This window comes from Marmota flaviventris, chromosome 3, assembly GCF_047511675.1.
Source record: "Marmota flaviventris isolate mMarFla1 chromosome 3, mMarFla1.hap1, whole genome shotgun sequence".
Taxonomy (NCBI): Eukaryota; Metazoa; Chordata; class Mammalia; order Rodentia; family Sciuridae; genus Marmota; species Marmota flaviventris.
Window position 1 is genome coordinate 158,594,983 of NC_092500.1, and position 26,831 is coordinate 158,621,813.

The 26,831-nt window shown below is 32.0% G+C and overlaps 1 protein-coding gene across 6 annotated transcripts in view; it reads left to right on the forward strand.

Annotated features, from left to right (window-relative positions):
- Window positions 1-26,831, forward strand: part of Spock3 (SPARC (osteonectin), cwcv and kazal like domains proteoglycan 3) — a 417,403-nt gene that overhangs the window by 268,926 nt on the left and 121,646 nt on the right. For 5 of the 6 annotated variants that reach the window (XM_027926978.2, XM_027926980.2, XM_027926981.2 and 2 more), the window contains one exon: window positions 19,362-19,485. The exons of the other annotated variant lie outside the window; for it this stretch is intronic. In XM_027926978.2, coding sequence (XP_027782779.2) covers window positions 19,362-19,485 — 124 coding nt within the window. The remainder of the gene's footprint in view (window positions 1-19,361; window positions 19,486-26,831) is intronic. 6 annotated transcript variants of the gene reach the window in all.

The window sequence follows — 26,831 nt, forward strand, 5'->3', positions numbered from 1 at the left end:
TTCGGGAAATGGCAAGTTGACACATTTGTAATGTTTAGTGACAAATCTAATTAGGAACGGTTTTATATTTAAAACAAGTTTTAAAAGTGATTTTAGCAATTTAATCAAAATATATTTGAGGGCAAAAATAAATTGTTCTCATGAAGGCACATGTCTTTTAGGATAATGTATGTCAACTTTCTTGTCTATGTTTCATCTTGTGATCACTTGACAGGAAATGCAAATGTTTTCCATAAGTGCCATTTATGTAAATCTAAGTGTCTGACCTTTTCATAGTGCAACAATTTTCTTTTTAGTCATTTCTCTTTGATTTATCTTCTATCACGAAAGGTTGCTTTTTATTTTTTTTAACTTTTTTATGGTGCTAGTAGAATTATTAAATAGCTGTCAATCAAATTGTGGATATCCTTGCCCCTTTTAACAAGGAGAGAGAATATTAAATAGAATTTCTATAATTTCATAAGAACAACTCTTTTAGACATACAAATACTTATTTCTTTTAATAAGAGAAGAAAATATAGCCAATGTTGATGTTTTAAACATCCTACACATAGCACAGACATTAAAAGGAATGTTGAAATGCTGGGGTTGTGGCTTAGTGGAAGAGCATTCACCTAGCATGTTTGAGGCCATGGGTTGCATCCTGAGCACCACATATAAATAAACAAAATAAAGGTATTCTGTCCACCTACAGCAATAAATAAATTAATTAAAAAAAGAATGTTGACAACTTTTATATTTATAAACTTTTATTACTCTCTGTTTATGGTTCAATCTTTACTGCCCTGTCCCTCTCTCTCACCCCCAAAGCTTTGAGATAAAAAGTTATTTTCTTTATAATTTTACAGCTTTTTATTTTTATTCTCTTGATAGTGTTTTTCATACAGAATACATTTTTAATTTTAAAGAGGTCCTGTTTATCAATTCTCATGGACCCTGCCTTTGTGTTTTCTCTTTGTGTCTTTGTCAAGCCTAAAATCAAACAGATTTTCTCTTATGTAATATCCTAGGAGTTTATAGTTTTGTGCTGCACATTTGGGTCCGTGGTCCATTTTGAGATAACTTTTGTGAAGGGTGTAAGATTCCAGTCACTTTTTGATGTAAGATTTATTTATTTATTTTTCTGAATATTTAATTGTTCCAGCACAATTTGTTAATGAGTATACATTCAATATTCAATTACTTCTGTTCCTTTGTTAAAGGTCAGTTGACTGTATTTATATTGGTCTGTTTCTGGGTTCCCTATTTTATTAATCGATTTGTCTAAATAGACAATTTACTAATACCACATTTTGTTGATTCCTTAGTTTTATCTAAGTCTTGAAGTCAGGTAGTGTCAATCTTTCATCTTTGTTTATGTCCTCCAATATATTTTGGGGGTATTCTTGTTTTATTTTTATTTTTTTCCCTCCATATAAACATTGAAATCAGTTTTTCAATGTCTAAAAAAACAACTTGTGAGGACTCTGATTGGGATTGCATGGAATCTACAGATTGATTGGAGAAGAGCTGACATCTTGACAATATTGAGTATTTCTGTTCCTGACTATGAAATATCTCTCCATTAATTTATTTACGCTGAGTTCATTCATCAAAATTTTTGTTGTTGTTTTCTTCATGTTTTTTCCTATTAAACCTGCTTAAAGTAACCCCAAAACTGGCAGCAAGGGAATTCCCACAAGGACTGCTCAAATACTGTGAACAAGGGGCCCATTGGAATTACAAATCAAGAAGAACTAACCTCCAGAATAATCAGTCCAAAACATTTATTATGGGAAATTTACAGAGAATTGCAGCTTAGCCTCATGACTGACAGTGAGTAAAAAAGGGATGTTCCATCTAGATGTGTCCATAGTGAGGAGGTCCGATTGTGGAGTTTATATGATGGTTTGAGAAATTTTTGTTCAAGGCTGGGGCCAGCTTTCTTCTTTCATTGTTGTATTTTGGACAAAATTCTAAACAAATTTATTTGTGTCTATGAACCTACAAGGTCACAGCTTGAGCTCAGACTTTCTTGGAAAAACTTGAAGGTGGCTGAGTCACACACAGAATGGTCAAGATACTCTGAGATTTTCGATCAGGACACAGAAAGAAAGCTCAGGCAACAGGGAGAGACTATATCTCATATAGATCTTATGAATATTTGGTTAGATGCATACTGAGTAATTTCATTTTGTGGGGTGCTACTGTAAAATGCCACTATATTTAAAATTTAAATTCCACTCATTCATTGCAGACAAATAGGAAAATAATTGACTTTTATATATTAATCCTACCCTAGAACTGGTATATTGGTTCCTGGAGTTTTATTGTTGTTGAGATACATTTGGATTTTCTATATAATCATGTCATCTGCGAGCAAAATAAATTCATTTTATTTTATTCTCTCATGTTATGGAATTATCTAGGATTTCCAATAAAATGTTAAAGGAACTTTTTTAAATATAATATGATTAGTCAGAGTTAAAAATAGAACATCATTAGGATAAGTTAATCTTTAATTCAACAGAAGTTTATAAATTTCATTATTATGTAGAATATAAACCTTAAGTAGAATGAAACTTAATTATTCCTTAACATTTATTTCTTTATATCTAATTTCTTGCTATCCCAATTTATATTGATTTTGAAAATATTTTTTTAAAGTCCTTTTCAACACAAATAGAAGAATGTTTATGGGACAATGATGTAAATTAACTAGCAATCGAAAAAAATCAAATCAGAATTATGCAGAAAAAATAATTGATTTTGTTGAATCACAGTACTGAATGAAACAATGTTGTGTAGTTCTCATTGATAAATTTTAAAATTATCTTTTAAAATTAATTGTAGAGGTCACTCACCATTCAATTGCTGCTTGTATATTTTTTGCTTTGGGACTTGAAATAATGAAATATGCATTAAACATAAACATGGCAATAACTATGAAGAGAATTTCAGTTCTCTGCTTATAACTTATTTCAGTATATAAGGATCTCTTTTAACATTTTGTAAGCTGTTGTCTGTGAATGCTTGGAAGCTATGGAGTTGTAAGGCGTGCACATTTTGCATACAGAGTATGCATTGCTTATGTCATTTTAAAAACTTAACATGAGTAATGAATGATAAGTCACTGTCGTCATTATGCAATTGCTTAATGAGCAAAAAAGTATGACTCATCAAATGGAAACCCAGGGAGGATTGCTTTTTGTTTTGTTTTGCTTTGCTTTGCTTCACTTTTTTGTTCTATTAAAAAAAATTTATGGATTATTTTTAGTACTCAAAGTTGTATAGCACTCTCACAGAAGAAAGTCTCTAGAACTTTTCAATGCTACAGCTTGGCATAGTTAAACCCACATTATCTAGCTGAACTTATTTAAAGCCTTTTCCTCATAATTTGCAGTTATGTAATATACACTTTTTGTTGTTTTTAGAGAACCTACTGCGTGCTGCCACAGGGCACAGTTCTTTTGAGGGACTTAAGCACAGCAAAGCTTGAAAATAAATCATTCTAAATGTTTTGTACCTGATGAAAATGCTGAATCTAGACAGGCACTCCCTTTCTTGCCTTTGTATGTTAAATAGGATTGTTACTCTTCTGAAAACAATCCAGAGGGTTTTTGTGCAGAGTTTGACTATGCAGTTCACTAGTTACTAAAATCAAACAAAAGAACCTGGGAATTTTTCTTGTCTGAAAATAATCGTCATTTAATCACCTACTGCTAGTTTCTCCAGATTCACATTTAGAGGAAGAAGTCAATGTCACAGGGTAAGGGCAAAAATTAAAACTCCTCTTACTAGCAGTAGAGTTATATGGAGATGAAAGCAACCTTTTAAAATAGGCTCAAAGATAGATGCCTAAAAACTAACAGGTCATCAGACAAAATGGATTACAAACCTTCCCACAAAATTATTTGAAATGAGATCTGGAGAATAGAGCCTGAGGGAAATGCCAGTAGTGACTTTCTTTTTTTTTTTTTTTTTTGTTAAAAAATGCATAATTGTCCTCATATCCTTGAGAAGACTGATGCTTGGCAGAGGTGTCCAGGTAAGCTAGGTGGCTGGGTGTGCTGACATGCTCCTCAGAACTAGCAGGATTCCCCCCAGTTATTCAACAGGAAACTCAATGAATAATTCATAAACAGCTATTTAATTTCTTGTCATGTTCTATATTTAGTAAAAATCCACCATTTATGCAACATCTGTGTTTCATTCCAGTCTAAGGGTGTGTAAAATTTAGCTTCACCAAGAGATTATTATGTCATCCTTTATTTTTTCATGATGACAGTGATAGATGTGCTATTCAAACAATAATCTTTATATAAGAAATTCTCTGAGCTTTCAAAAAAGCCTATCTACTAATCATTCACTCAAGTAGTTCTGTAAATTTATGTCTGTAACTTCCAGTAGAAAAGGTAATTTGATTTTCCATTAGGATATAGAATAGATATATTTGCATACTTGTTTAAAGTGAGTTGTAACACAAAATGAAAATGAAAAGCCCTCTTCCCCAAACAAAAACAAAACAAAAATGGAGCAAATGTAATGCTTTCATTTGATTCTCATTAGTTACTTTAAAGTAGAATGAACTTTGAAACTTTTTTATCTTGCAGGTTAAAAATTTTACAAGCACTTGACTTCAATGTGTATTTTGTTGAGAATTACATTTTTATTGATTTCCTCACACTTTCAATCCCCAGATAGAGATTTTATGCTTAATGAACTATAAGTTAAAAAAATTTAAAGAATTAACTTAAGCACTATTTTTAAATTTTTATTTATTGAGGTGCTAGGGATTGAACATAAGGTCACATGCATGCTAGGAAAGAGCTCAACCACTGAGCTGCACCCCAAGTCTCGGTAATTTTATTTTAAATAAATGAAGTCTGACTTGAAATCAAGAAGTATAGAAAATATTTTCTATTTTTTTCGTTTTTTGGCGGGGAGGCTGGAACTGGGGATTGAACTCAGGGGCACTCGGCCACTGAACCACATCCCCAGCCCTATTTTTGTATTTCATTTAGAGGCAGGGTCTCACTGAGTTGCATAGTACCTTGCTATTGCTGAGGCTGGCTTTGAACTTGTGATCCTCCTGTCTCAGCCTCCCAAGCTGATGGCATTACAGGCATGTACCACCACGCTCGGTTTATTTTTTCATTTTTTAACTGTGTTAAAGTGCAATATATTTTAGATGTTATGTTAAGATGGCTCCACATATTTACATTATTTATGGTAGTACTAAGTTATAACAAATTGAATAAAAATTTTAGTGATCTGACCTAATGTATACACATATTAAACTGAGAAAGATATTTTGGGGTCAGGGAGGACTTTCTTCCTTGTTGATTCAGAGAAGAAGGTGCTTACTATTCTGTAGCCTTACTTCTTCCTAAAACAGTGGAAAAAACAAACAAACAAATAAACAAATATTAGACTTGGGGACAGCATCCTGATGACAGTCTAGTTTTACAGAAACTGAAGAGCTAAGAATGTTTTTTAAATATTCAATATAGTAGGGTGTGATAAAAAATAAGTAATATTTGGTGGCATCTCAAAATTATATGAATTAAATTTCAGCATCCATGAAAGTTTTATTGGAACACAGCTATGATCACTGGTTTACATATTATCTATTCAATAAACACGCCTATAGAGTTCCCTTCTCTACAATTGTCAAAATAATCCATAAACCTACATCTTGATCCATATTTATTTCTAATGAATACTGAGGGAGAGGACTACTGTTCAGTTATATGTAGTCTGATTTTAGAAAGTGATTTAAAGGAATCTAGGAATAACCAAATTTTAGACCCATGTGCAAGGAAAAATAATGTAAATAAGTCAATACTTACCCTGCACTGGAGCTTCACATACAACCTCCACGCATGCCAATCGGTTTAGCAGTAACCCATGGAACATGACTTTATATAAGCTAGGGTGCATAAATAATATACAAAAAGCATCAAAATAAGATAAACCAGAAGCTTTCTCTATTTCCTGAAAGGCAAAAATCCAAATTAATCCACACATGCATTTTATCAAACAAATGCTAAAGACACTACATAAAAGAGAGTACAAAAATGTAACTATGTGATCCAAAGTTGATAACAGAGCTATACTAGAATATGTTACTTATTTGATCTTCCCTTCAATATAGAGAGATAGTGACCAATTCTTTGGAGAGGGAGCATCTTCCAGGCCAGTTTAGCATGGAAGCCTACACACCCGGACCCCAAAACCTTTATTCTTCCCAACAATTCTACCAGCCAGCTTTTTTGGTCAGTAAAGTAACACTGAACATGATAAATTATCAGTCATCTTTCTGCACTGTGTTCATGTTGTTAGTGGTGCAGTTATGAACTTATAAGCTACTCTGTATTTCATGACTATCAGTGGGACAGAAAAACTATTAGAAGGGTAGGAGGCACTGTGTTATTTTTCAAAGAAACCTATAGGTCCAATGATTTTATTATACTAAAAAAAAGTCATATGAGGAACCCAAAACAAAACAAAACAAAAAACTGCAGCAAATTAACTGTTATTAAAATAAGTAAAGCATTTAAAAGAAGCCTATATAAATCACTCTCACTCTTACAGATATGAAAAGACAATTTTTAATTTCCTGATTGCTTACTTCCTAAATGAGTTATGGAAAGCATGCTAAGTATTCTAAAACACAAGGCTGAAAAGGATCCTTGGTAGATTGAACCAACTGAAGGAGACTATATAAAATGCCTTGTCATGTTCCTTTAGGTTATACATCAAATAATTGTTAGGAGCAAAAAGACTTTTGTTTGAATCCAGAGCCAAGTCTATTATTTTTATTTTATTCTAAGTGATGAGGTTTTATATGAAAACTAATGACATTTAACAAGGACTTAATTGACAAAGTATTTATAAAACATTTATAATTATGCAATAGAATTTCTTCTGAGTGGGCATGAAGTTCACTAAATAATAATCATTGTTAATGCTTGAACCAGGAAACTTAGTTTTCTTCTTTCCTTTCTTTCTTCTTCATTCCTTTACTTATTTATTCAATGATTTTACTGAATACTTACTTAATGCCAGGCTCAGAGAAACATACTGGAGAACAATGATTTATGATTTAAACAGTGAAGACAGGGCTGGAGGTAAGCCTTCGTGATAGAGTGCTGTCAAGCATTCGTAAGGTCCTAGGCTTGATTCCTACTACCAATACTACAAAAAAAAAAAAAAAAAAGGTGAAAAGATATTATGGAGAGAGAGGAGAGCATGCAGGATAGTTTTGGAAAATATTGGATAGCAAAGAACAAAAACACAATTAACTATCATGAGAAGAAAGCCAAGGAACAACACTCGGTAAATTCAATTCTTGTTATTCTGCAATGGCTTCTCTGCTGTCAACCCTGGATGCCCCTGAGCCTGTATCTAGCCCTAGGCTATTATATGAAGCCTGTCTTCTCACCACTCTCATTCAACTTTCTCCCAATGACCACTACTGCTGAATGCAAAGGAATCAAAGAGAAGAACAACCCACTGGTTCCATCCTCTATTCTTCTATCAGTAAAACATATAAGCATAAGAGAAGTGTTCATGTCATGGACATTTAATTTTTTTTTGGTAGAAAATGGGGATTTTATTGTTTTCCACTCATCATAACTATAACACTGGTGCAGTCTATGACACATATAAAAAATAAAATTGATTATCTAATTCATTGAGAAAATGAGATGAATATAAAATACATTGGATAGTAAACCTAGAGCTATAGGTTTGTTGTTGTTGTTGTTGTTGTTGTTTTCTGAGAGAGAAATGAATTATATCTGACTGTTTCCATGAGTAAGCAAAACTTGCATTTGCAGAAGAGGAAAGCTAGCTGAAGGTGATGCCTGAGTCCCAAAGTATCACTGTGACCAACTGTACAGCCTCCCTTTAGCTGTAAAGGAGTGGGTTAGGGGAGGCAAAGGGCAAAACGCACCAAACAGATGGACTCATGAATAGGCTTAGTTAAGGCATCTTTCTAACCCTGACTTCATTCCTGAAGCTTCTTTGTTGTGAGAAAGGTGAAATCTCTCTTTACCAAATGTGTTCTCTGAAATGAGCTAAATGGCAGCCCTCAAATTTTTATGCCCTCACCTTTTTTTCCATAATTGACAAATGTTATCTTATTTACTATTAGAATGAATATTACCATATGTGAGAAAAAAATGTGATTAAAGTTCCCCAGAAGAGGAATTTTTCCTGGATTTTCATGGTGAGCTCTAAATTCTATCATGTGTATTTTTATAAGAGAGAGACAGAAAATTTTGATGGAGATGCACAGAGAAGAAGCGGATATGAAATGCAGCAAGGATAGAAAGATAAGGCCATAAGCCAAGTAATGCAGATACCTCCCAGAAGCTGGAAAAGGCAGAGGACACATGGTCACCTGGAACCCCCAGAGAGACTGTGCTCCTGCCAACATCTTGACTTCAGTCCTGTGACATTGCTCTCAGACTTTGATGCTCCAGAACTTTGGGAGATTAAACTTCTGTTAGAATCAGCAAGTTTTGGGTAATCTAATGTAGCAGACATAGGAAACCAATGCACTCCACAATCTTAAGACACTATTTCTGGAAGCATGATCTAATCAAAGGAAAGGCAGGAATGTAATTGGGCAAATTGCACAGAAAGCAAAATAGTATGGCCACTCCAGAGGATGCGGCAGTTAAATCCAATTTGTGTACAATCTCATGCTATGATTCCAATGACATCTTTTACTGCCCAGCTGCTTTCTGCTTGCCTGTGAATGGTGAGGCTCAACATAAGGTGAGAGATATTTTTAGGCTGTAGAACGTAGCCTGTTCTCTAAGTGGCTCCATTATCTCCCAAACTTTAGAGCGAGGAGAAATGGCAGAAGTAAACAAGAAAAGAACATTAAGCACAGGTCTGTTTATTAATGATTTGACCAATGTCATAGGAGCAAGATAAAGACTCAGAATTAGGGAAGTGTAAGTATACCTTGCATCAAATGGGAAAAAAAAACTATAGGGGTGATCATTATAGTAAAGAAATATGAGGGACACCATACTGTTAGTGAACATATGCTTGGGGAGTCAGAAAATATTTTGCAAAAGAAATGATATCCGTGTTGGGACTTGAAAGATGAAAGAGTTGGTGAGATAGGCAATAGATTGTCCAGACCTCTTCCTGGACCACAGCAAAACCCTACTCTAAGCTACATTCATCTTTTTTTTTTTTTTTACAAATAAATTTGAGTTCCCTGAATTCAGAGCCTCTTTCCCCCTATATTCTTCAGATTGTAAAATAGTTCCTGAACACATAATAGGTATACTCATGAGTTTATTAGATAGGGTGAGTAAGTATTCTTGGTAGGTTAGAAAATAAGACTTGTGATAAATAAAAGTAATAAAAATGATTTTGAAAGGCTTTTCTTCATGAACTTTTATATATGGTACAAGTTATTGAGATGACATTTCTTGAAGATCATCCCTCCATGTTGCCAATATGACATTAATTGGATGACACTGGAGATTCAACATATGCTTGAAAGTATAAATTTTTCAGGATGGAAAACAAATAAAATCTTGTAGAGAGAAAAATACCATAGAGTAAAAAAAAATAGGCTTTTTGTTTAATTTTAATAATCAGTTGTTAACTTGAAGTATATACTATACTATCAGAGCTAATTCATCCTGAAGGTTTTATACTCTTAAGCCTATAAATCACACACAAGCAAAACATGGTTGTTCCCCTCTCCTTTTTATTTTTGTAAACTTCTTTTCCCAATAAAGCAAGAAATGAGTTAAGAATTATGACTTCCGTGAAGAAAGTACATGAAGGAAAAGCTATGTTTTTCTTCCCTGAACTTTGGTTGGCCTTTAATAACTGTGTTCTTAAATAAAATGCAGCATTTAATGGCTCAATGCTTCTGTTAAAGCTGTCAGGCCTGTTTCTTGAAGATGAGCTAAAACATTTCCTTCTATTTATAAATGAACAAAAATGAAAAGAATTTTTGATCAAGACATATTTTGAAATACAAAAAAATATTTTGAATGTTCAAACAGAATATTTTCTCATGACTTTTGAGAAATGGTCCATTGTTAATTATTTTCTTTTAGGTAGAATATTATTTCCTTTATAAGTTATGTGTCTGCCACTGTTATTTTTTAAATGTGCATGTATTTTTCCAAATACAGAATCTCTCTGGTCTTTAAGAATCACACATTTTTTTTGTGAACATCATTTATGAGTTTGTAGTTTGATTGGTGTTGATGCCAGAGAGCTCCTTAAGGTTAAGTTGTTAACACAATTAATGGTTGAAAACTTGCTCTCCTTGGAAACATTCATGACTGAAAAATCTGAGGAAGTTTCTAATTCTTATTTTAAATACAATAAGTTGGACTTAGTGACTATTCTTATATGTTCAAATCAGGAATGAAAACACATCTGTCATTCAATAAGTGAAACAATCAATACATAGTCAATTAGTCATTTTACAGATTCCCAAGTGAGAATCAAATGTATGATGTTATATTATCAATTTCACTTTATGTAAGTTTTACATTTAATTAGCCAGATGTATTATTAGACAATACTTTTTAGTGGTGGTGGAACTGTTAAAGTAAAAATTGGGAAAATAATTTTGTTATTTTTTACTTATAATATTAACGTAGAAAATATAAAATATTTAAAATGTGGTTTTCCGAAACATTTAAATTCTTATGTGGACGTTCATGACAAGAAACATGAATGGTGAAATGAAAACAGTGTCACTTGAAATCCAAATCTGCGAATTATAAGCCACAAAAGCTTAAGGAAAGTCATTCATTTCCCTAAACTTCCCCCTTCCTAAGCTTATGATTTAAAGAATAACATAATATAGAATTGCTAAATTTATAGATATTATTACTATATATGTGTCTGTCACATTTTAGGATATATAAATATATATGAAAATCTAACTATAAATTTGTGGATCAGTTTCTACAATATTACTTTAGAATATTTTATTGTCTTGAAACTCAGAGTAACTTTCTCTTATAATTTAATTTTTATTGTAAACTACTGATGCATATAATCACATAGAAGAAAAATATAATTGCATGTCTTGAAGTACAATAAAAAAGCAAACCTTTGTGAATTGTCCATCCAACTTAAGAAAATGCACTATGACACTTGAATACCACATTGCCTTTCATAAACTTAACATGGATAAGTATCTCTACAAACCATTTTTTCAAAGGATTCCATTGTACATGGACATAAAATATTCCTCTTATTGAAGATGTCTAGCTATTTCTTCCCTTCTCACAGAGAAAATCCTTATCAATCAGCAAACAAACTTCAGTAACAACCAATTTACCAGAAATGTTTGATTCAATTCAGGTCTTTAGGTTCAAACATTAAAGGGCAAACATGAAATATCTTTTGACAAAAGATGTAGTTATACATTCTTTTCTCCTTTTCTCTGTAATTCAACACATTTGCAAAAATGTTTGATTTCAAAGCATTTTTCCTTGTGGTATTTCTCTATTCTCAAAAGGCAAAGTACTTTGACTTTTAATATGCAAATAAATAAACAGAACATTTAAGTGTTTGCTATACATTTATTCCCAAATTGGTATATGATGGCTTTTAAATATATTTTTAAAAAAATATTTATTTTTTAATTTTAGGTAGACACAATATCTTTATATTATTTTTATGTGGTGCTGAGAATCGAACCCAGTGCCTCATGCATGCTTGGCGAAGAGGCTACCACTTGAGCCATATCCCCAGCCCCATACATTTATTTTGTTGATTTACTTTTATGTGGTGCTGAGGATTGAACCCAGGACCTCGCACATGCTAGGCAAGCATTATGCCACTGAGCCACAACCCCAGATTCATGCCCCCTCCCCACTTTTAAATATCTAAGTAACATATTTTATGATTTTACTTTCCTTATTTCCAGTGGATAGTGTGGTGGAAACTCACATAATGGGTTCTTTCCAGTTTTTGTTTTTATTTAAAATTTGACTCTAATTCCTTTTTGTAATTGTTGCTCTTGCTATATTATAATTGTATATAATAGTGGGATTCATTGTGCCATATTAGTATGTGGAAATAACATAATTTCCTTCCCCAGTACCTTCCCTTTTCCCTCCACCTGATCCCTGTGCTCTACTCTGCTGATCTGCCTTATATTATTATTATATGCAATGATATTTATATACTCAGACAAACACACACACACCCACACAAATGGATCTCACTGTATTATGTTCATACATAGACATGGCATAATTGGTAGATTTTGCTCCAAAACGTAACTTTTTAACATGTATTCCAAGGATTTGAATTGTGTATAGCTATTATTCTGGCAATTAGTTTTTCATACAGAGGATATGAATTTCCAATATGTTGCCACATAATTTTCTGGAAAGAGATTTATGGATACTCTTAGTCCACAAATGCACTGATTCTTTATATCATATACAGTAATTATACTTTGCAGTGGAATACACATTTCCATGGTTTTATTGAACATATCTTTATTTATTAAAATATTGTTTGGAATTAAATATGTAGAAACAACAGTGGGGATTAGATTCCTGTAATCTGCATTTGATATCATCTGCATTTTATATATTTCAAACCTGCATTACTCCTTCAATCCACTGATGGTCAGATTGAAGAGATACAGCAATACATTCATGTCATTTGTAGTTGTCTATTTTGAAATTTTGAAATTATTGATGTTCTCACAAATTATGAATATCCTTACCATTTAAAAAATTATTTATTTAACAGAGTATGTATTTAAATATCATTATCACCTTTCCATAATTCAAATCTCTTGATGATAACATAACTTTCAGATAAGATCAGTGAAATCTTCTTTGATAGAAAATTTCCCTCACTAAAGGGCTTGTCATATTAAGATCTACATACAGAAACAACAAAACATGATATAAATGTAATTTCAACTGTATTGTTCCTTAGTAACAATATAACTGTGCAAACATTTTTAATGATATGTTCAAAGAAAGTGATACTCATTATAAATTGTCTACTACTCTTTAAACTATAAACACTAATGTTTAATATCTTATTACCTCTGTGAAGCAGGTACTCTAAATCACCACTTACTTTAGCTCCTTGATAATATTGCTAGATCCTGTTAGCTAGTCTGGTAAGCATAGTTGATGTTTAAAATATATCATTACAACCAGTTATTAGGATGTATTCAATTTATGTTAGGAATGGTTTCAGAAGGTACCTTTTAACAATTATTTCTACCACTATGTTTTAAAATATGTCTAGATATGGGCTTTTTAGGTGAATCTTTATTCTTCATAGAATATATAAAGCAAGTAAGGTTTTTATTCATATTATAGATATACTATGTCAACTTACTATATAGTATTTGTTGTTTTATATCCACATAGCTCATAATACTCCCTAGCATAATGTTTTTCATTTTTGAAGTAATTGTTTTCACTAAAATTGTCATAATTTATACTATTTTGTTTCAATACTCAAATTACTGACATCTAGAAGCCATAAATCATTTAAAATATGTAGTAGCTGCTGTAGTTTCAAGAAGTTTCATACAAATTCAACGTCCATATAAATTTGCTTGTTTCTCCCCATACAAGATAATTGACTGCACTCTGTGAATCCCATCTGTCCTTTCCTAAGACCCATGGCAAGAAGCAGTGAGGGTGGCCTTCTTTTCTAAAGGGCTACAGCCAGTAGGGAATGAAACATGACTAGCCAGTCCTATTTTAAAACAGAACTCTTCCACAACTCTGACAGAATTTAACAAACCAACTGCCTAAAGGAAATGAAATGTTAGGCATATTGAGTGGACAAGAAATGTACCAAGTTGCCACTGGTTGAGAAATGTACAGACTCTCTCTTGACGTGAAGGCTGTTTTATTGAATAATAGGCAAATTCTTGCATTGGAGCAAAGTCAGTAAGAATTAAGTTAATATTGCCATACATAGAAAGGAGGAAATATATCTAAGAAATTATGATTTATATGCTAATGTTTTTCTTTTAAGTTAAATACATAATGCATAATTTGTTATTTTATTCTTTTTGCATTTTTAAGGCCTGGAAAACTAAGAATTTCTAATACATGAAGTCAGATTCAGCAATTGAAAGTTTTAGGATAATATCTATTCATATGTATATTTATATATGTATTTATAGTATATAAACATACTATATTATTTATCATGATTTATTGGCATGGTTTCTTGAAATTGTAACCTAAGTGTTAAGGATCACCTATTTTTTTAGGTATACTTTCACAGAAATCATGCCTTCTTAAACATGACCATGTTTTCATCTTCTCACTTTCTTTAGTTATCATATGACAGAATTCCCTCCATGTCTGTCATTTGCTACCTATAAATGGCCAAGCTTTGCAACTTTTGCATTCGTAGAAATTTCTTGTTCCAGGCAACCTCATCCTTTATGCCATAATGATACATTCATTCTACTTGGTAACACTACGTCAAATTCTGAAATCAACATATGGACAATATGCACCGTTTGTGCTCCTGAATTTGTTGAGTGTCTTCATGAAAATAATTTTGTTAAAGATTCATGATTTGCTCAAGATTTAATGATTCATAATGATGAAACCTAAAATTTCCACTGAAGAAATTTACACCCATGACAAGTTACTGAATTGTCATGACTGATTAATGGCATGGTTCTATGTGAAACAAATCAACTTGGGATGAGGTTGTTTTTTTTTTTTTTCATTTTAATCATTTTGGTAACATCATTTATCCTGTTTGCACAATTGATAGAAACTCCAAAATATGCATGCTTCTTTAAAATTATGTTGTTAAAATGCACAACACGATTAACTGAACAGAAACTAAGTAGACCTTAATTGAGCAAACAGGTGTAGCGGTGATTAACATTGTACTTATTAGAGAAATTAGAAATTGTTTTTCATATGAGACTGATGTGGGAGATCTATACTAGAGGATAGAACAGACTAAAGTAAAAAATGAATAAGAAATACAAGGTGATGCTTCAGTTAATAAGCAGATAATATGACTCCACTCCCTGGAAAGGAGATGTGTAGAAAAACGACAACAGTGGATTAAATTTCTGTTTGTCATTTTAAATTTTCAGCAATTAGAAATAAAATGACAGTTATATTGGTAGGAAAATAACTTAGTTCTCTGCATGATGAAATTTAAAAAGGAAATTTTGAGTAAAATATACCCTGGCTTTGTTTATCATGTATTTTTACTTAGTGTTTCATTTCCCTGTGTTCTAATTACATTTTTTTAATTTTTGATTCTTAAGGGAAATATGGGCATATCTACAATGCAGTTAGAAACTCAATAGATTTTTAGCTTGAATTGTAAAGCAAAGTCTCCTTTATTAATAGTTCTTTGGAAGGTATATGTTTCACAGTTGCTCTTGGAAGAGTTTTTCCGAAATATATTGAGAATTTTTTAGTCGTCTTGAATTTTGTATGTTATGAATGGAAACAAATTATATTACCCATTACCCTATCAGATAATAATTCAAAATAATTAATAGAAAGTGACCCTTGGTATTTTAAAAAATTAGACTTATACACAATGGTTAAAAGGTATTTTTTTATATCTGAGATATTTAGATGAATATGTGCAGAAATGTTCTTGCTAGATCTAGTTTTTTCACCTGTCATTTCTCTGTTCCCAGTTGCCAGGCAACCATTCTGATAGCTTGCATCAACTTACCTTATCCTAAGCATGTTCCTTTGCCTGTCTTGGCCTGACATCATCTCTGTCTTAGAAACACATTGCTGTCCCTAAAATAGGAACTTTGAAATACAATTTAAAACCAACAACAAAAGATAAACTTCACTTTCGTACAATTACATGTGTTTATATATTACATAAAATAAATACAGAGATATTATATCAGAAATTTTTAACTATGACCTTTTTCTACAAAAATTGATCTTCCTGAGTACAGAATATTTCCATTAATAAAATAGTAAATAATGTTAATTCTGAGAAGCACACCTGATGCCAAACCAAACAAATTCTGAGTCACAAGATACTTTTCTGATAAAAGGAATCTTGAAATGCAAAAATTTATTCTATGATGAACAGAGATACATATAATTGGACAAGTGAAGTACTTCACAGTACTGAGGTCACAAATATCTACAATGTCTGCAACCTGCATATCTTCCTATGGCTAAGCCTTTAGCTAAGGCTTTCTGATCTCTGTCATTAGAAATTATCAGTTACTCAGAACCCCTTAACTCCCCCACACCCCTGCCTTTTTCTAAGACGTTTCATTGCTTTGCTAGTGAAGGAGAAACACAGGGAACTGCTGTCCCAGAGGCTATGATTCTGCCCATCAGGAGAAATGGGGATTTTTTGTTTGTTTGTTTTAATATGTTTTTAGTTATAGATGGATACAATATATTCATTTGTTTGTTTATTATTTACTTATTTATTTATTTTTATGTGGCACTCCACCACTGAGCCACAGCCCTAGCCCCTCTTAAAACCTTTTTAATGAAACATTTTATTTGCCCAAGTGTCTGCTGCATTATATTGTTAGTTTTTTTATTTCTAACAGTGATACATTATAAGTTTTTTTCACTTATAAAAGCCTTGTTTCATCAATTATCGGTATTTTGTTCTTTGAAATAATGAAGATACATCTTATTTTTGTATGTATACTGATTTTACCAGTACATTGTTAAATGGTACATTTGTAAAAGTGTTTTTTTATTTAAGTAGAATTTCTTAGAAATCTGTTTGTTTTTCTCCACTAATTTCAACTTTGAATTAAAAACATTTTTAAAATGCCTTTAATTTTAAAAAATTTGGAAAAAAAAGCATTTTTATACTGCTCTTTATTGTACTGAAATGTAATCTGATTCATTGAAAAGGGAATGTAATTAATTTTTTCATGTGTGATGTACCAGTCTTGAGATGATTTAAGAACACATAAAAACTATAAAATTTAGAATGTCAGATTTCAAATTTAGGTCCTAGTTTTCTAAAGTATTGTGCTAAAGTGGAAATCTGCTCTATGAAAATCATCCTTGGATAACAAACTATTAAGCATTTTAGGATTGATTAACCATAATAAAAACTGCATGATTTATTATTCTTTATATAGTATGAATTATATTCATTAAACACAAATTCTTATTAATGTCATCTAATGTTCTATTTATTTTAAAATAAGCACAACTACATATTCTGTTTAGGCAATGTTATAGTTTGCCATAACATTCAACTGAAATGTAAATATATGCATACTCTGATCTTGATGATTATATTTCACTTGAGAAAATCCTCATCAGGAGCAAAACTACACAAAAACCTCATCATTTTTAGTGATCTACTTTAAGAATCTGAAAAAGTTTATCTCTTTTCAACAAGGGTGACCTCAAACAGATCAAGAATAAACAAGCTTGTTTTACCTCATAACTTACTTGACAAGTACATTATAATTTCACTGTTTAAGATCTGTTCAATGTTAAATATTTCTAGTAAATCTTGCAATTAAAAAATTATTTCTGGATATATTTATTCTTTGAAATAAATTATAAAGATTTTCTAGTAAGTCATCCAAACATATATTTATAAAAGAAGGTCATTATTATAACAATTTTTTAGTTTCTGTACTTCATGAGGATTTTTAAGGTTGATATTAATAAAGCGGACAAAAAGGCAAATTCAAAAGGATACATAAACAATTCTATATGCATCTGATTTATTATTATGGTTGTATTTGATTCTAATAAAATGTTTTTCATTGATGAGAAACCCAAACTTGGGCCAGGCGCAGTGGCACACGCCTGTAATTCCAGCAATTAGGGAGGCTGAGGCAGGAGGATTACGAGTTCAAAGCCAGCCTCAGCAAAAGTGAGGTGCTAAGTAACTCATAAGACTATTTGTATTTAAAAATACAAAATAGAGCTGGGGTGTGGCTCTGTGGTCCAGTGCCCCTGAGTTCAATTCCTGGTACCAAAAAAATAAATACTTTCCCTAATGTATCTGGAGATAAAATAATTTTGCCTAATATTATACCTTATTTTGATTACACAAAATGAAAACAGTGCCCGTAGAATGTTTAATTTTTCCATTCCCCCTTGCTGAAGTTCTGGAATTTGAATCTTAAAGGACATAGAATAGCCCAGTTTTTCCAGTAATTATTTTAATTCCCATTAGGATTTTATGCCAATTATTTAATCAGGAATGAGAGTCTGGCTATTTTTTTCCCATTGTTTTTACTATGAAATGAATTCTGAAGCTGTGAAAGGTTGTAATATGATTTATTTAAGAATTATTTACAATGTTTAAATGAAGGAATATACTTGGAACTCTGGTAGACTCCATGAAAAGTTTTTTGGAAGTCGGGGGAAGAGCTTCAGTTGTCTTAATGCCCATTTAAATTTTAACAAATTTTAAACTTATAAACATTTTTCCCTAAAAGAAACACCTCACCCCCGATGCTTCTGAAATAGTATTTTGAGAACATCACTTTTTGTAGATTTAACTTCTGGAAAAAAAATAAGAAAAATCTGAAAAAGAGTCTTATTCTCATCAAATTATACTCCATAGGTATTTATTAATGAGGGAGTGCTAATTAACTCTTAATAGTCAATGTTTTGATACAGAGTCTCTATCCCATTTCTTCTTGGTTTTAAGCCCTCTCTATTTTTGTGTAAATTATTCACACAAATAGCAGAGGAATAACACAGATGAATTCAAGTAAAGACACAAATACTAGCAGGAGAGGATAGTTTTACCCAAGTTATTTTAGATCAAAGCCTAATGGATCCATTTTGAGAAATTCTACACAATAAAAGGGGATTTGTTATCACTAAACCTACTAATTTTGTTCTCTAAATACAGATAGGTGCTGGAAAATTGTAGTACTTTATTACTATTTTCTCTAAAAGTAAGCTGCTCTTATTTTCAAGCACCCAGTAAATTAGATGTTTCTTTTTTTCACAATATTCCTAAGGGAATACATAGGGCAACTTTAAAGAAAGTGCCATATGCATGAGTCCTGTATTGCTAAAAAAGTGTTGCTTCTGCTTCTGGGGTTATTGAAAATACATTTCACAGCTATAGATTAAAAGGAAAGAATCTACTCAATGAAATACAGCTATAGTCTACATGTAACCAACAGAAGATTTTTAAGGAGAGGTTTTATTAGATTCAAATATTGAAATGTGAAACAAAGTTATAATGAAGAACACTGCAGAGATTAATTCAATGTCAATGAGAATACAGTTTACTGATTCTGTTTTTCAAGAGCTGATAAGATAAGAAAGAAAAGCCATGTTAATAGAAATGTGTTTGTAAAATTAAATGAACTAAGTGTGGTTGCTTTCTTTCTTCTTTCTTTTTAACAGTATGAAAGAAGTAGGGGTAGGCCATAAGCAGTGGAGGGGTCTCACATCATCCACCTGCAAGCAGTGTCCAATGGTCTATACCAGTCCTGTCTGTGGTTCAGATGGCCATACCTACTCCTCTCAGGTAAAAACAAATAGTTCTTTAAGGGGGGCTTCATATGTTTAATTTTGAGTTTAGATTCCACTGGGGACACTGCATAATATGCTACATTATTTTAAATACTTTTTTTTGGAAAAAATCTTAATTTTTTAAATGTGTCCTGAGTGTTTTGGGGTTGTAAGAGGTATTGCTCTGTGTCTGTCTGCTAAAGTTTTAAGGTACACATAGAAATAGAGCTATTGTTAAGAGAGGGAATGGATGTTTCTGATTCTTCTCAACATGCCTTGGATCTTGGTGAATGTAGTGTGGTGCAGGACCTCAGCTTTGTGTGTTTGCAAAATTCATATTGTTAGTGCCAGGGAGAATGAACCTAATCACATTATCAAAGCCCACATAAAATGATGAGTAAATTACAAAAACTTATTAAGTTACAATGAAGGATAGAGGTTGTGATATCCAAACTGGTAGGTAGAGCTACATGGGAAGCAAATTTTAATCCTAACTTTATGAAAATTGATGGATGAATAAATTGAATCAGTGAAGATATTGAATGATTTTTTTTTCTGGAATCCAGCTAAGACAACTCTATGTATTTCTTTGCTTTAGAAATACAGTATATATTCCAAAAGTGCTGATATGTTTGTACCAAGGATGTCATTATCCCTAGAAAGTGCTAATCGTATCTGTTTAGAACTGCTTTTAGGATAGTCCTGACAGATGGTCCTTCTTCTTATTACTTGATTTTGCATTTACACCGAGTTGCCATCATAGAAGATTTCCATAGGTCTGAGACTCTGTTGGAGGACTTGTTTGATGATCCCTATTTTTTTTAACCTTTATTTTGTTTATTTAGTTTTATGTGGTGCTAGGGATCAAACTCAGTGCTAGGCAAGTCCCTTGTTCTTGGATAGGCAGAATTAATATTATCAAGATAACCATACTACCAAAAGCATTATACAGATTTAATGTAATTAAGTTGCATTAAATTGCAATTAAATTGCATTATACAGATTTAATTCAAAATTCCAATGACATTCCTCATAGAAAGAGAAAAAGCAGTCATGAAATTCATCTGGAAAACCAGACCCAGAATAGCTAAAGTAATTCTTAGCAAGAAGAATGAAGCAAGTGGCATCACTATACCAGACCTTAAACTATTCTACGGAGGAATAGTAACAAAAACAGCATGGTATTAGCTGTAAAATAGACTGGTAGACCAATGGTACAGAATAGAGAACACAGAGACAAGCCCATATAATTACAGTTGTCTTTCATTAGACAGAGGCACCAAAAATATACACTGGTGAAAAGATAGCCTCTTCAACAAATAGTGGTGGGAAAACTGGAAATCCATATGCAACAAAATGAAATTAAACCCCTATCTCTCACCATGCACAAAACTCAACTCAAAGTGGATCAAGGACCTAGGAATTAAACCAGAGACCCTGCATCTACTAGAAGAAAAAGTAGGCCCAAATCTCCATCATATCAGATTAGGCTCCTACTTCCTTAACAAGACTCCTATAGTGCAAGAATTAAAATCAAGAATTAATAAATGGGATAGATTCAAACTAAAAAGCTTCTTCTCAGCTAAAGAAATAATGTCAGTGATATGTATAGAGAGCCTACAGTTTGGGAGCAAATTTTTATCACTTGCATATCAGATAGGGCACTAATATCTGGGGTATTTAAAGAACTCAAAAATGATGATCACTATGTTATTAAGTGCTTAAAACACAGTCCTCATAAATTCATCTGTGGTTAAGTCAATTCTTTCCTGTATATTTCCAGTACCATAGGGTGCTCCATTGTTCTCCCTGTGTACTAGGCACACAGTGAAGCCTTATCTTACAAATCAAGTGTTTCTATCAATGTTGTTCCTAAAATTGATCTTCAACATAATCCATATTTGATATTTATTTACATGTGTCATTTTCAGTAAATGCTTTATTTATATAGGAAGATTAAAAATATGATTACAATGAATACGTGGCTCTTCAGAAACCTCAAATCATCATCTTTATTGTTGCCCATACAAATTTAACTTGGCCAATTTTGCACTTTGAACCACCCATTCTACTCTTGATTGTTTTCACTGACACCAGGAAAGGGGAATTGCATAAAACAATAAAATTAAACAGAACTCTTAGCCTTATAAGAAATTATATTAAACTCTTGCTACTGTTTTTAAGTTTGTTGTTATTGAAATTCAAATTAGGACTTCCAGGTTTCCCCCCCCCCTTAAAGAGAAAGTGTTGCTCTAGGCTATTTATACTAGAACAAAATCAAAGATCACAGAGGCATGCCTTCTTGAAAAGATCATTTTATGTTTTCCAACATTCACTATGTTTGAACAACTCTTGAGGCTTTTTATTTATTGCACGGTAATGGTGAGCTCCAAATCCCATGCTGACTCTGATGGTCAACTGAGCCCCCAATGACATTATTAATCTGGAAGCTGAGTAGCCCTGAGATGGTACAAGTTGTCCAGAAGACAGATACTTTGAGTCATGGGTGTCAGACACTATAGGCAGGTTGGAATATCAGTTTCATTCTTATTCATGTTTCTGTATTTTGGACCCCCCCGCCAAGTTTATTTATTTCAGTTAAATGACAAGACTAGGCCATAATTTTAAAAAAAATATCTGTTTTTTCACAATGTGACCACTTTGAATATTATTTGATCAGAGTTCAAACTCAAGCTTGTTAGCTTTTCTAGAGGCTCAGCAAAGTAAAAACTGCATACACTACAAGACAAATGAACGAATAAAGAACTATGAAAATATAGGTTGAAAAAATATTGGAACATTTGTGATTTTTATAAGAAGTATTTTTGTAATATCATCCTTTATTTCTCTTAAGAGAAATTATTGACTTTTGTGGGAAAAATGCTTAGTCTTTTTAAAAGAGCCAATGATTGTTGAAATTTTAAAAATTCAGCAATGTCAGAAAAAAATGAAAATATAATTGTTCAAGCTTATTTGAGAGGTACTCATTCCTGAAATTAACACAAAAATGAAGGTGTCTTTGTTTCTTCACTTCAGACAAAGTCTATTTTGATTGTGTAAGCTTTGTAAAGAGAGAGAAATTTTTCCCCAGTATGGAATCTGTGTTAGACCTTGGTTTTATTTGTTGTTTTCTTATGTAAATTGTGTATAACATTTGTTGTAAGCATAAGTCAATAAATGATACTAATGTTTTAGAACTGAGCAGAACATCCAAAATATGAATTCCCTGAGGACAACAGTGGCTGATTTTAAACTCTTTCTGTCATATTTAGTCATGCAGTGCTGGACAGGTGAACTAAATCATGGTGAATTCCCTAGAAATGAGATTTGCTTATGAAATTGCCTATGTGTGTGTGCACCTGCATTGAAGGAAAACAAATGGAAAGCTTATCCATTTTATACTGGAATTCCCAACCTAGCTGCAGAGACTTTGCATAAATGGTTCAGGATAAGACCCCACACATATAAACTTTACATGCTCCCCAGGTAACATTTATGTGTAACTATGGTTGAGAACCATTGATACATCCTTCAAGTTGTTGCCTTGAAATCTTAAAAAAAATATATGTCTATATATATATACACATCTCTCTCTCTCTCTCTCTCTCTCTCTCTCTCTCTCTATATATATATATATATATATATATATATATATATATATTTATATATTTATATATACACAAACATATACGTATACATATATGTATATATTTGTTATATACTAGAATAATAACACAATAACAGCATTAAAGAAGTATTTATATTATATTCTAATATAATGTTCCACTTTAAATTTCAACATTCTATGATGTTTTATTCTTTTTGTGATTTACTTTTCCATTATGAGGCCTATTTTTACTTAACTTTTAATAGTTAATAATTTTGGTAACAGAGTAACTATATGTGCATTTTGAAAGGTACTTCAACATTAAAGTTTGCTATGCTGAATCTATTAGTATTTACGATTTAATTGCCCCACCTTCCATCCTCTAAATACCTCGAGCTGAGATCATTTTATGGTAGGAAAATCAATATTTGGAAATACAGGGGCATTATTTCTATTTAAACCGCTTTTCAGCATAGCCACGGTTTGACTTTTGGCTTAGGTATGCCAACTGGATTGAGGTCACACCTCCAACACATCAGGATGATCAGTTACTGGGATAAGCTCTCATAAAAGCACTGAACATGAAAATAAAATAATACACATGAAATTCATCATAAAATCTCATATTTAAAAGGAATGGAACAGGATGACCAGGGCCATCCTGGCAAGGGTCCCTCATATGACATCATGTTCAGTGAGATAAACCTCTATAGCTGAGGATAGTTCTAATGTTGAGAAAAGCTGTCCCCTCCTTACACTGATTTAGATTCCAGAACTCCCTATTCTTACCTCTGAAAACATATCATGAAACACAAAAATGTATTCTTTTTTCTGCAGTTACTGGGAAAAAAATATGACTTCCTGGATCCATTTAAAATGGGAATCAGAAGCTAAAAGGCACTAGCAAAACAGCCTGAGGGGTAGAACATTATTTAATATTTTTAAAACCCTATCCCCAGTGCTTTAGAATGATCTCACACCCATTCATTTATTTAAATATGAACTTTTTTTTGGTGAAGCTCATCTGTGCTGTGCTTGAGACATTCAACATTGTTTCAATAGAAACTCAGCCCTCTCTTTTACATTGGTATTTGATCAGATTTGTCATACTTAATTAAATTATATGACTACGATTTTAGTTGATGGAAGAGATTTTAGGAAGCAAAAAGTGTCATGGATGTAGCATAAACTTCTGACAGAAATATAGGGTTTGAAGTCACTTAGGAACCCTAAAAGTTCAGCATGGTGTGGGCGTCAGTTGAAGGAAAAAGTGTAATGTTTTATTGTTGTCAATCAAAAAATCACTCCTTCAGGAGAAACTAAACAATATGCACTTGTCTGTAAATATTTCATGTTTGTGTTAAATATCATTATCAAGTTAGAGGTCAAAGATGATTTTTTTGTCAGTTGAATTTGTAGATTAGAAATAATCTGTGAATTATAATGATTAAATATTTTGTAGAGAAATATAGAGTATAAATAAATTCTAAATATTTTTTGTCTTCAATCCTGGGTTTATTTTCTGTTCATATTAATGATTTGAATATATAGAACATTTCATGATCTATACATTGTATTATTTCATCATTAGTGTATTTCAATTTACACATAAAGGTAAGGGAAATGATAATTTATAGACATTAATGACTTTTCTCTTTGAGAAAGGAAAAGGAGACATAATAAAATTAAGTTTGAATGTAAAAATGAAAAAAAGTTTATGAAAGAATTAATATACTAAACCAACTGCTTGTATTGTTAAATAAAGGATTCTTTTATCTTTTCATTTACAAATAATTCCACATAGCCTTTCTGTGGCAATGGAATGTCTTGCTTCTATTATTTTATAGTTCAAATTACTTTTCTAAAACTTATGCTAAAGAGATTCAACTTAATTTCCATGATCATATTACACTAGGAAGTCTGGTACATTTCAGGATGGTGAGCAGCTTGGAAGACAGTTGCTGAGGTACTGAGTGAGCATACTCCTTTTTCAGGGTTCATGCTCTGCTCTGTCCACTCTTAGAACTCACCTGCCCTTCCCCTCCAGGCATGAATTATTTTATACCTTTCCCTTTAACCTTAACATGGACAGTACATAGACTTACCTTCATGGCCTGATCAAGACTCTTGAGTTAGTATATTAACCCTGATGAGTTTAGGACAAATTTATATCTTGATACATTTTTTTTATTTCTTAGATACATAACATTTTTAAGCTTGTAATCTTCTTATGTATGAGCCACTTTGTGTCAAGATGGCCTTTTAAAAACAACATTGATATTATTCTAAGTTTTATGAAATTCTATTAGTTTACTTAGTTCTTTGACTTGATTCCTTAGAAAAATGAGAAGCTAGACAATCCATGTGTCTTTTCACACACTCATATTTGAAATGTTGATCATCTACAATATCTAAACCTAAACAATGTTGATCTACTTGTTTTATTTACTCACTTGCCAATTTCACAACACACTGGGGGAAATAAATGTGTTACCATCCATTTAAGTAAGCAGTTTGACATATATGAGCAATGAAAAACTGTCAATTTCAATGAATATTCTGAACCCCTCCCCTATTAAGTGGTAATAAATTATTTGGCAGTGTTATGAATCCCTTATCATTTTCTGCCTTTTTGACTTAAATCCCTGAGTGACCATCACTTAAGCAATGACTATGGCAGCATCAAAGAGAGGCTTCCAAAAGAACATGTGTGTTGTGCCAGAAAACTTTAGTACTAAAACCCCAGTTACTGGTCTAGATGTAGGGATGAGGTGAGCATAGGAGTCAAAGTAAGGGATGCCCTGTATTTTGGGGGGCTATTTTTTTGTTTTAACTTTTTTTTTGAGACACATTCTCACTATGTTGCCAAGACTGGCCCTAAACTCCTGAACCAAGTAATTCTCCCACCACAGATAGCCTCTCAAATGGCTAGGACATCGGACATGCCCTGCAGTGCCCAATTTTTTATATTTTTTTTTTTGTCTTCCATTTACAATAACTTGTGTTTTCATTTTCACTATAGTAATGCATGACCTTTTCATTACACTAACTTTCATAAGTTCATATATAAAAATATGAATACATGTGTGTGTGTGTGTATATATATATATATATATATATATATATATATATATATATTTAAATATGTATCTGACCTTTTCATGATGTATCTAAATTTATATATTGATACATTTTCAAGCTTGTAATTTTCTTATGTGTAAGCCACTATGTATGAAAATAATTTCATATGTTATTTCTCTTTTATAAATGAGAAATGGGGTAATTTGACCAGTGTCACTCATTCTCTAAGCAGCTTTTCCATTTTCAAATGTGAATTTGAAGCAGATACCCTTTTCCAAAACTTTTTTATTATTGGTATTTATTTTTCTACATTATACACACAATGATTGTGATAAGTATATCTATTTGAGGCATTAAAAACGATTGCAATGTATGGCTTTTAAACCTAGGGAGTCATTTCTTCTTCTCTTATAGCCTAAGATATCAGAGCAATTTTCAAAATTGTACTTCCTAGGATTTTTTACATGCTCAGTCTAATTTATCATTTTTTATAGTTATTACTTTCTACAGAAAAGAAATTTTCTACGTTTTCTCCCAGAATTTTTAACATTTTAACTTTTAAATTTACATCTGATGCATAATTATTATTTTTAGTTCACGGTTGAACTTTGGTGTTTAAGAGGTAACTGACTCCTGGATCTTCCTGTGTAGCACCTTGCCTTACTGGATTTCTT